Source organism: Heliangelus exortis, chromosome 28, assembly GCF_036169615.1.
Source record: "Heliangelus exortis chromosome 28, bHelExo1.hap1, whole genome shotgun sequence".
In the NCBI taxonomy this organism is placed as follows: Eukaryota; Metazoa; Chordata; class Aves; order Apodiformes; family Trochilidae; genus Heliangelus; species Heliangelus exortis.
In genome coordinates this window covers 4618289-4630320 of record NC_092449.1, presented here as the reverse complement: position 1 = coordinate 4630320, position 12032 = coordinate 4618289, and the positions used below count along the sequence as shown (strand labels likewise).

At 46.2% G+C, this 12032-nt stretch overlaps 1 protein-coding gene across 2 annotated transcripts; it reads right to left on the bottom strand.

The window, feature by feature from the left end:
* Positions 1-52: 52 nt before the first annotated feature.
* On the bottom strand, positions 53-10658 carry LOC139788109 (uncharacterized protein KIAA1958 homolog). Of its 2 annotated transcripts, none has more exons than XM_071727697.1 (4): positions 10560-10658; positions 4559-4645; positions 3123-4284; positions 53-1569 (listed from the first exon to the last, which is right to left on the bottom strand). In XM_071727697.1, exons 2-4 carry the CDS (start codon positions 4559-4561, stop codon positions 722-724), a joined length of 2013 nt encoding a protein of 670 aa, XP_071583798.1. In that variant the 5' UTR covers positions 4562-4645; positions 10560-10658; the 3' UTR covers positions 53-721. The 2 variants fall into 2 exon arrangements, with proteins under 2 accessions (XP_071583798.1, XP_071583799.1); XM_071727698.1 differs by lacking the exon at positions 10560-10658 and adding an exon at positions 4940-8893.
* Between the last annotated feature and the right edge of the window lie 1374 nt (positions 10659-12032).

Sequence of the window (12032 nt, the reverse complement as noted above, 5' to 3'; positions counted from 1 at the left end):
GTGACTGTGCAGTGCTCACACAGCTGAACAAAGTGGACCACGTGAACTAAAGGGGATTTCTGTGGCTGTATTTAGCACTCTGAGGAAAACAGTTGCCATAAAACCTTTCAACAGTGTCAGCCATTTTACACAACTTTTGAAAACAGGGTCACAACTTCTTAAATCTACAAATCTTTCACTAAGAAGAATGAGATAAACCTTGCTGACAAAGTTCCTGTGAGGCAGGGGTTGGCACTTGATGAAGATGTGACTTCACTGTTCTCCTTCCAACCCGGAACTAACTCCTAACTCTAACTCCTAACTCCTGTTACCTTATCTTTTTACTTATCTTTTTACAACAGGCTTATCCCATAGACTAAAGGCTGTTCACAGGTGTCAGCTCCCTAAACAAGTGCAGCCACCCAGCTGCCAAGCCCTCTCTCTGATAGCATTATCTATTTTATCATGTCTTTAATAATAGAATATTAACTTGTTTTAAAAATGTGAAGCCTAGGATTCTCATATTTATTTAACTTGCTGAACGATCAATTCCACTAACAGAAAGAACAAGAAAAGTTTTGCACTTCACCTGAAGGCTAAGGTGGTGCAAACCTGTTGACCTTCTAAGGTGTAACCTAAGAGAATGTTCTCAACCTGTACTATTACCATGTAAACCTTTCAAAGCCTGCCTTGAAACACACTCCTAACAAAACGTGGAGCAGCAGGAATGACAGGGATCCCTTTACTGCTTGGAATTCTTCATGTGTATTTTGAGTTGCTGGATGATAACTTTCAGCATCTTTTCTAACTTGGCTTTGGCCAGTGCCTTTCGGCAGAACCACACCTGGTCCCACATGGAGAACTGAGGCCTGGGAGCCAGGTACAGTGGGTGGCAGTCGTTCAGGGTGTCTGGTGGCCTCCTCCTGCTGTACTCCTTGTAGTCCTCCACTGGGCAGGTCTCTGGGCTGTCAGGCTGGGCAAAGAGCTGTGCACCCGGTGCCCCTGTGCTTCCTTCAGCTCTGAGATCATCCACCCACTCCAAGTACTCCAGCTCTTCCTCGGTCTCTTTCAGCACCAGCTGCCCCCAGTACAGACTGTGGCTCTGACTGTGTGTCCTTGCCCCAAACCCCCTAACTGTATTTATGAAAATGAGGTGCAAAAAGCCCTGAGGGTTACTCCTGCTTAGAAGTCCACTCTTACGGAGATTTGCCACATCTTCATCCGTCAAGTTCTCCAAAACACTCCACTCCTCCTCTCTCTCTTTTTGAGCTAGCTGGTGATGCTTTGATTTCAGAGCTTCCTGGGACCCTCTGAATTCCAGGCCTCTAATTACACTGTACTCATAATTGTGACCCTTGAGGTACCGCTCTATGTTGCCCTGAAAGAAGTGAAAAGAAGTGGCAGAAAACTCCCTGCCATCCTGTCTCTTTGCAGAGCTGTAGAAGGAGGTCAGGTAATGATCCAGGTCTTCAGGTGGCAGCTCGTAGATCTCACGTGTCTCAGTGGGGTAGTGTGAAACCAGCCAGTCTTTTAAAACCTTTATATCACCAGGGTTACGAGTTTTCTTTTTCTCCCACTTCTTCAACACATCTAAAAAATAAGACAGCTTTGTGGGCAGCAAGAACTTACAAGGAGATCAGTGAAACACAAGGAGATACAGAACAATGTTCACCTTCCCTCTAAAGGTAAATCAGAGATGATGGAACTTTGACAAACCCCTCCCTTTAAAGCTTTGGTTTAGATCTGTGCCCACAACCACCTGGCAGGGAGAAGACTCTCTCCTTTCTGGCCCCTCCTAACTCCCAGGACCATGCTGGTGGAACCAACTGTGTGAGCAGTGCTTGCTCCAGCAGCTGCAGCTGGACTGGAGACACCTTCACCAATGTGCAGCTACTCTGGTGACTTGCAGGGACCAGACTCCCCTCTGTGAGAAGAGATGGGAGTTGGGCCTCGTAGGTGTGCCTCTGCTTCCACTTCATAAGCTCCAAGTGTTGTACAACACAACACTTAATAATGCAAAATGTATTCCAAAGCATTCTTCTTCCTTACAAAAATTTCTTCAGGCAGGAGAACTTTTGTTGTGAAATAAAAACATTAACTGAGAGCTAGGGGTAGATAGTGAGGAAGAACAAAAAGAGGAGTAAAAGGGTTTTTTTGGTTTTTGGGGTTTTTTTTTTTTGGGTTTTTTTTTTTTTTTTTGGAGGGGGGTGTTGTATTTTTTTAAAAGGATTGCCAAGATTCCAGTTGGGTTCTCTCTCAAGTTGCTATGGCAATTCCACCTCTACCTAGTTTGATCTAGCATGAGAAATTAATTCTTTGGATTGCTGAAAAGCTCCATCTGCTCTCCTGTGCCTTTTCCAGGGCTGGAGAGGGGCAGACAGGAAAGGGCTCCAGAGCCAACAGCCAGAGATTCCCTTTCCCACACAGAGTTATTTTATACACACTCAGATGTTACCTTAAAATGCTGTGGCTGGATTGAGGTGGACTCTACTAATCACTGTGCTGCTGTTTTGGGGTTTTTTTGCTTGTTTTGTTACTGCCTGCTCTGAGTGGGGAGATGGATGGCTTGTAATTAACACACACAGAGGCCTCACTTGAACCATAAGCCATTTGTCTTGGCAGAAGTGGCTCCTGCCCAGACACCCCCAGGTGAATTCCCAGCCCCTTGTGATGATGAATGTTGTCAGTTACAAAAATAGTGGCACAGTGTTCACCAAACCCAACTGTGGTGGTTTGAAGCACCCTGCATGGCAGGGGCAGCTCTGCCAGGCTGGGTGCACAGCGTGCCACGGATGAGGCCACGGGGCTGGACTGTGAGGAGAGGACAGGATTTGGGGAATGTGAAATGGGATTCTCAGACTGAGTGTGTGGAAGGGAGACACGTGTGGTGGGGAGCTGCTTCTCAGTCAGATGGAGCCAATGCACTGGATGAAAAACAACTCTGGTGCAGCCAGAATGCCAGCTGATGGCCTCAGGTAGGAACCTTTTTCCTCCTGTTAGTAGAAACAGAGAGCCCCAAATCAGAGGCATTTATTTACAACGCTGCTTTTGGCAGCTAGATGAGCACAGCCCTCTTTAATATATTGGGAAATGATTAATAGAACATACCCACACATCCACCAGGAATAAAACACCAGACTTACATTGGTTTGAGGGTGCAGATGGATGGTCTGTGTTCTCTCTCTCTGGACTTGGGGAGGCTGAAGGATGCCCAGACCTTGACAGTTCTCTCTCCTCAAGGGAATTTTCAGTAACATTCCCACTAAAGCCCATTCTTGTTGTGCCATGCTCAGGAGGGCTCAGCTGGAGTTGCAGCTGGTCATCTACACTGGCTTCCAATTCAAAGAAAGTCACAGGGGTGGATGACCCAAGTTGGGCCTTTGGCTCAATGCTGGAGGCAGGGACAGATTTTGGATGTTGCTTGGGTATCACTGAGCCAAAGGAATTTCTTGCTCTAGAAGTTTCTGTTATGGACTCAGCAGGATTTAACTTCAAGAAGCTGCTGTCCAGGCTCTCGTGATGGCTGATGGGGGATTTTGGAATCCCCCAGGAAAGAGTTAGGGGTGGCTTTCCTGTGGGGGCAAAGCCAGATGCTTGAGTGGCTGTCAGCTTGTTAAATGCCATCTTCTCACTGTGCTGTGTCTGCAAATCCTCCTCAGCAGCTGCAGTGAGTGATTGTGACAGAAGATTCTGGTTGAGCCTGTCTCCTTGATCACCTTCATCTGCTGTGCACTGCTCTTCATCAGAGATGACGAGGAGATCTTCATCCCTTTCCCTCTTCACCTGGTGCCTGTCAGTTTTGACTTCACCACCAGGCACTGACAAATGCTGCTCTGCTGCAGGACACGATTTCATGGCTCTGCTGTTCTGTTGGTGTTCTCTGGGGTCACTGTGCTTTATGTAGACTCTGTCTTTCTGCTGAGTGACCCCTGAGGATCTGCCATGTGATCCTTTGTCTGCTTTAGACCTCTCAAAGGATTTGGTCATCCTCTTCCTCTTTTCATCTGAATTATCCTTCCTTGGTGAAGCCTCAGATGACACCAGCCTCTTTCTCTTTTCTGCAGCTTCATTCTCTGCTCTGCTTCTGAGGTCTAATTTTCCACAGTGCCAGTGGTAGGCATGTCCAGCTCCACATATCCACAGAAGAGAGTTGTCCCTGCTAGGCTGGCCTGTGCTCTGCACCATGTCCAAGGCTGGGATTTGGTTACAAATGGTGCCATGACTGTGTGCCCAGGTCACCAGGTTGGCCAGATCCCTGCGAAGTGAGCTGGCATCACTGCACCTCCCATCACCAGCACCCTCACTCTGGAAAAATGTGTTGGAGATAAGTCAGAGGACGTGCATAAAATAGTCCTGGGGGCTGCTTCTAGCCCCAGAATGGCTCAGAGCCCCCTGCCTCAGAGGGTCATCATTGGATATATGAAGTTGTTTGGGGGATGCTGTTCAGAAATTAAAAAATGGACCTTGCATCCACATAGCTAAAACTTGTTGTTCAAAAATCTGCAGTTTTTAATGCTAGAATTGCTCCTGTTAGAAACAACTGTCTGTGGTATCATTTATGCTGTAAAAGAATACTCACCATGTTGCTGTTTTCTATCTCACTGAGCCTTCTCAGGTGGGGATCAGTATGTGACTGTTTGAATGTCCCTTCTTTCTCTCTCAGAACCTAAAATAATCATCATACATGTGTGTGTCTATGTGTATGTATGTCTGTGTGTGTATACATATATATGTCTTACCAAAAAAATCTGCTTAGCAGGTGCAACTACATTTTTCAGTGATCAGTCCAGAATAAATGCTCCTGCAGAACATTTGCTCTCATCAAGGTGAGCTCCTGTTGAGCTCTGATGAGCTACATATAGAAAGCTTGACTTGTGTAAATATTTGCAGGATTAGCCTCTACACTGTACCAATCAAAGTTGAAACAAAATATAAATATTGGGAATAGAATTTTGCAAACCAGACTCGGTGAGATGTTCCTTTCAGCACTGGCACCCTGGCTGCAGGCTGTGGTTAGCAATCTTTAGTTCTCCACATAGTGAGCTGCAGAAACAGAAGTACCAGAAATAGTGATGTGAGTGCAGATTCTGACATTATCTGACTTTTCAAACAAGTTTCCAAACTACAGCAGTATGTGGCATGGGTAACTTATATTTTCTAGGGACTAAATCTGAAATTCTCCCATCTTTTTGGAAATATTCTATGTAGTAGCCTAAGAACTCACCACCATTTGTGCCTAAGAGGTCAGAGAACCATCAGTCAGATAATTTACTGTGCACAATGCAAGAGCTGAGATGTCTTAAGACTGACATCACCTGTGTGTACAGCTGGAAATGGCAGTCTGTGCCATGGGCACCTTTCTCTATTATTAATGAAAAGCTTTGCATTTAGTGGTGGTAGAAGATGCCAGTGAAAACACAGGCCACAGGAATGTTGCCTGGACTTGTTTCTTGAGCAGCTCTGGCTGAAGCCTGTGACATGAGGTGGGGATGTGGAAAGCAGGCAGTGGAAGGCCCCTGCCCTCAACCTCCAATGCATGCAGAATCCTCAAACAAAACTTGAATTGTTCCAAGCAGGAAGGGGAAAAAACAAAAAGCTGTGCAAGTGGTGTGTGGGCTTCCAGGCTGCCCAGCACCAGTCTGCAGCCTGAGCCAGGCTGGGCCAGGACAGCTGAGACCAACAAACACCCCCAGAACAATTAAACACCCAACAGCCTTTGGTAGTCTGGCAGAGCACAAGGGGAAGAGGAAAGGAAACAAACAAAAGCAAAACCTCCTAGAAGAGCCCAATCTAACCTCAGGAGATGGGTCAGGGAACTAAACATCCCTGTGAAACATGCAAAGATAGGATTTGCAAAGATTTTTTTTTTTTTTTTTACTGAAATCATTGCTTGCTTTAAACAACAAACCAGACAAAACCACCCGTTTTAAAGCAGCAAATGCATTTTGAGCTCTTGACCTCTTAATCTGGGCATTGAATGGGATCTGTCACTGTGATCACACAGAAATCAGGGCTGGAAGTCACATCAAACAGCCATGCCAGCTGTCCTCACAGGAAAATCAGCTCTGCCCAAGCTTCTCAGAGGTGTTGGTCAACCTGCCTCCAGCCCTTCAAAGGATGGGAACTCACAGACTGTTCCTGGGCCTCAAAGCTGAAGATAAATTTATGGGAGAACCATTTTTCCCTTCTGAAGCCAAAGAGAGTTTTATCTTCAACCTGTGGAATTCCTCCCTAAAGGGTTGAGCTGCTTGGACAAACTAAAAGGAACTTCCATGCCAATAATTTGGTGCTTACAGTTAGTGTGGGAAAAGGTAACAGAAACGGAAGCTCTGCATGGTCAAAAGGCCACAAAATCACTGACTTGGCAGATGAACATCTTGATTTTTATCACAGGCTTCTTTAAATGGAATGCTTTTATCTTTCCTTATCTCTGAGCACATGTCTTCCTTTTCCTGATCTCTTTGAAAAAAAAGCCATTTTTCTTTTGATATTTAGGTCCAAATAAAGGCTCCAGTAATCAGCTAAGGATAGGTCTCCAGCCCACTCCTGCTCTTGTATTTACATCACTTGGGAGCCACCTCCAAAGAAACTGTCAAGTGGGATTAGTCTGAATTTACAGTTACAGCTGAGTAGAAAAAGAAATTAAATCTGTATTTACCCACAAAGGGTGAACTGGCACATTTCTCATCTCTTTGATTAATAAAAATACATCTTGATCATCCCTGCAATTTTTACCTGCTTCCAACAAAACCAGGCTCCCTCTGGGGGAGGGTTCTGGGGTTGAGTTTTGTTTTGAAACCTTGTGTCTGGTTCAGCATTTGCCTGGTTGTGACTGATGCAGAGCTTTAATTATCTTTCCAGGAGAGGCTCCCATCTGATAATGGACACTGTGCATGCAGGACCTGCACCTTTGTGCAGAAAAACAGGACATTCCAAAGCTGTATGGTAAACGTTTTCTTTTTCTCTTTTTTTTTTTTTTTTTTTTTTTTTTTTTTTAACCCATAGGGAATTTAGTGGACTAACAGAACCTATAGCCAAGTGAATTCATTCTCACTGAAGGAAAACAAGGTTTGGATTTTTTTTTTAATAATCTACAAGATTTTGCTTTCTCATGCATCTGGTCTACATTGTGAGCTTTCAAAACGTCAGCACAGTTTATGCTTATTTTACCTCTGTATTCAGGAAAACATGGCCAAATAATTCCAAGGAATTTTACAGCACTTGAGTGAAGCTCCTAGAACTGAAGCACTGAAATGCTTATTCTCTTTTAAGACTTTGCTGTGCCAAGGGCTGGGAGAAAACATACTCAGCACTTTCTGAAAGTGATTCCTCTGTAAGGGCTGTCAAACACAGGGACCTGGAATGTACACCTGGGATTGTAACATCTGAACCTTCCTCTCTTTACATTTCAGTGGACTCTGTGCAGCTTTATGGTCTGCTGAAGGTTCTCTAAAAGCCTCGAGCAGGATAACTAAATAAAGAAACTAATTGCATAGGCACTGAACGCCCTTCAACCACTTTGTTCCTGTTCCTCCACCCTCTCATGGTCCTCCCTACATTTCTCTGAATGTCTGTGTCACAGATTAAAAACCTGAGGCATGCACAAAGCATGTAAATATGAGAGCTTTGGCTTTTCAGCTCCAGATAAGAGTGCAGGAAACTGGAACAATCCCGGCAGAAAAACAACAGGATACAGAGCAGCAGTTCCTAAACTTGGCTCCTGCCCCCTTGCCCCAGCATGGATTCACGTGAGAAACACTTGGAGCAGGGACAAGGGAGAGGGGTAAAATCCACAGATAAGGGGGGAGGGATTGCCCAGGAGCTGCCAGGAATGAGGGGCACTGGGGGGACGTGGTATCTGGAGCAGGAATGGGATGAAGCTCTACTTGAACACATCTGGCTGCAAGACAGAGGTTGAGAGCAGAGCAGAAGTAGCTCATGGCTGCCAAAAATCATTGAGCTTGTCCCACCACTTCTTAGCCAGGGCCTTTGGGGTGGATTAATCATTTCCCAGCACATCGTTTTTCCTGTTCTCTGCAATGTTTGTTTCTCTCCTCCCCCTCCCCTGTACAAGAGCCTTCTCAGCACCTCTTCATCTCTTTTCCTGCTTCACCACGTCCTGCCTTGCCTGCAGAAATACAATCCCCAGGAAACATTCTGTACTTGCCACGGGGCAGCATTCCTCCATTTTGAGAGATGCTCCCAGAGAATTACATCCAGGATATCTGATGGAGGGCAGGCTCTAATTGCACTCACCAGCCCTGGGCCAGAGGAGAAAGCCTACTGTTAAATATTAGCCTACAGCACCACATTCCTTAAACAACAGGGTTTTTGTTCAAAGAATCAAACACAATTTTTGCCATGAGTCTTAATGACAAATGACCCTCCTCTCTTGAGGGTCTGTGTGGCAGAGCTGCTGTCCTTGTAATGTTAACTGTGAACTCTAAATCAAGTCTTCTTCAAGAGCTAATAAAAGCTGCAGCCAGATGGCAAAGGGTTGTCTGGTCCAACAAACAGTAATCAACCACTAAAACCAGCTGTAGTAAAGGAAAAAGGAAAAAAACCAAAAACCAAAACCAATTCAAACCCATGAACTTCTATAAATAGGACCTGGTATTGTACTTGCCCTGGAAGAAACGGGAAAGCTGAAATTAGTGAAGGGCAAATCTGTTACTTGGGCAGAAAATGGTGCAACATCAATAATAAGTGTGTGAGTTTCCCTGTTCAGGCTGCTGCTTGTGAGCAGCTTCTTGCTTAGGGCTGGTGCCCCTATTTTCTGTAACAATTCTATTTGCAGGCTGCTTTACTTTTCCATGGATTTTTAATTTTCAGTCCCATGCTATGGATGAGTATTTAATTGTATCAGCACAGCCCCGACTGTGGGAACTGTGCTCCCCAAGAGCCATTTGTATTAAAATTACCTTCTTTCACTTAATTAATGGAAGAAGATGAATGTCGGCAAGAAGGCACTTGTAGGAATGTTTGCTGCTCTTAATTGCTTCCCTCGCTGTTTGTGGTATTTTCATAAAGCATCGCCGGTGGTGGGGTAACATCGCCATCTTCTATAAAAAATCACTTTTAATCCTCCGGGTGTCGTGGAGCCGGCTCAGGCAGAGGATGGGGACTGCAGATCCCGCAGCGGGTGTTGGTTTGTGGCCGCTCCCCGGCAGAGGGTGCTCGGCCCCCGGATAGCTGCAGCCCTCGCCCCGGGCCGGCGCTGGCCCAAAGCAGCGTTCACTCGCCCTGCCCAGCCCTGCCCCTGACCCAAGGCGGAATAAATCTGACTCTGAATAGAGGGGTCAAGGTCCTCTGACATTTATATTGACGGCGGAGCACCGTCCCGATGCACTTCCTTATTCCTGCCCGAGAACTTTGTGCCTCCAGAGAAAGGAAACGGCAAAAATTCGGTGCAGAACTCTCAGCACAGATTTACTGACCTCTTGGTGTGCCAACTTTATAGGAAACTTGCTATCTTACTGCTAAAAATACAGCATAAAAATGCTGACTGATAAGGCCAAGCGCAGAAACTTCTCCCTTCCCAGCCCTTGCAGCAGGACGAGGCTGTCACGGGGTCTTTCAATTTCTGCTCTGTTAAGGGAGTTGTTTTTATACCAAAGAGCAAAAATTAACATCCTGCTTGGGAGTTTGCTAGGGGGAAGTTGCAGGCCTTGTTTGTTTAATTGTACTGACAAAGTGTTTATTGCAGTTTTATGTATTTCTGAGCAGCCTTTTAAAGTTGAAGTAGAGGCATGGTGTGGCACACGCCGTGTTTTCTGCCATCTGCTGAACTGAAATGAAATCACGAGTGCTGTGAGGGAGCTGGAGGCCACATCACCCACAGTTCCAAACACTGAGCTCTGAGTCAGGGCCTGGCACCCATTCCTCTTTGTTTCATCTGACCCAAAACCCTCTTTCCTTACATCACCTATCCCCAAAGCAGAGGTAATGTGCCACTTTGTAACACTCTGGATGAAGCGTGGTAGAAATTAAAGAGTATTTGTGGTGAATCCCTGACTTGTAATTAGACATGATTGTTCACCATGAGATGTGGTAACCTACTTTTTTACAATTCAGACCAATTTTAACAAGTGACACCTCAACTCATTCCCAGGCTTGAGGATTTCACCTTTTAGAAGCACTTAAAATCCGTGGTGACTCAGCCTGGGGGTGGAGGCAGAAGTCAGCCTGGCTAGCAACAGGCAAAGAGCTCCCATGTTTACAGCTCCTGTGTTTATCAAGGTTTGCTGAGGATGTGATGGGAAATGGCTCCTGGAAGTAGAAGAAGTAACTTTGTTGGTAGGCACAGAGGAGGGAAAGTTCCCTCTGTGGGGTGGGATTACTTTTACAGTTTCCACTGGGGTGTCCCAGGCAGCTGCAGATGCCCACAGCCTGTGGAAAGGAAAGGGACTTGTCCTTCACAGACACATCTTGCCCAGCAGCACCTGAGGTGTTTGGCTGCAGGCAAATTCGTTAGGTTGTGATACCTGGCCATCCTGACAGGACATCTGGAGCCTTGCAGGATTCCCACCTTTGCTCCTCTTTAAGGTTTTACTGTTTTCCTTGTTTTGAAACACCCTTACCTGCTCCAAGGTCACGTAAGATGCTTCAGGAAGTCTCCCAAGGAGCACAGCAGTCTGTGGAGGGATAGAATTTCACTGGTTCCTGGAGGACAGAAAAGCCTAGGAGAGAAGGGAGAGAGAGAAGGCATTAGTTATTTAAGAAAATGATCTTAAACCAGGCTGAAGATCCCTTGTATGGGATGGAAGCAATGAGCAGAAGGCTCTGCCCTGAGAGCCCTCAGTTTTACAGGTTCTGAATGACATGCTTGAGGAGAGCTGCAACTGGCAGCATCTGCAGAGGCACCAGTAAGAGGCAGTGGCTCCCAGTTTGTTTTCCACATCTTGAGTGGTGCATTCAGCAGGAGCTGAGGACCTCATAGATGAAAACACCCCAGATGGATGGTATCTTGCCTCCCAGAGAGGCAGCAAAACCCAGCACTGGCACACCTAGCTGCTAGTTTGGAAAAGAAAACCACACTCTGGCACAGTATCCCTGAGAGGCTGCCAACCCCTGTCCTACAGCAGTGATAGCACACTTGCCAACCTGTGAGCAAGAGCAAACAATTAAACCCACTCCACAGATTCAAGCAAAAGTTGAGCCAGCAATGGGATGGGAACTGGAATCCTCTACTGAAATTCTCCCGAGTGCACAAAAGGCACATCTGAAAATACCCTTTGGGAACTTCCTCCAAGCCTGCACCACCAACCCAGCTGTCCCTGCTTGGACCTTGCAGCTCTCAGATGGCTGAGGCACCAGTCAATGCTCCTGAGAAAACCACAAGGGCTGCTGGGTTCTCCAAACAGTGATCTGTGCAGGGCTGAGCTCTGAGTGCTGGCTGTGCTGTTCTGTTTGCCCAAGATCCTCTTTTGTTCCTTTGGTGACCACATCTGCACTTCAGTCCTCACGACCAGCTCGCTGACTTCTGGTTGTTGCAGAAGCAACTGGTCAACACACAGTAGGAAATTATCTTCTCAGTAAATGCAGTATCACTTGTTATCACTTATTCTTTAAGCCATGACCTTAAAACAAGAACATTTAGCTAAAGATGCCCCTGGGAGTGAAACTTAGCCCTGTAAGAAGACTGTTTGGGTTTATGAAATTCCTCCTGTTGGCTTTAGGTGCTTGCAGGACATGAGGAGCAGGTCAGGCAGTGACAGGTCTGCAGGGTGTCAGATGGGCTCTTTCCTTCCTAACCAGCCCTGTTGTTGGGAGTCTCTTTGGTACAACATTGATGCTGTGCTCCTAACAGGATCACGTGTGAATTAAAAGGTGTTCAGAAACTGCACAACGTGTGTGTGCAGCCCAGGTAGCTCTGCACATCCCTGACAGTTGTGCAAACAAGGAGCTCTTTGTGGCTGTGCTTCTGAACACCCATTGAGGCCCTGTGGCTGGCATGAGGCACCCTCACAGGGTCCTCGCTGTCATCACCCTCTGCACTCACTGCCCCAGTATCTGAGCATCTTAGCAAATTAAATATTAACGGCTCTAAAGGA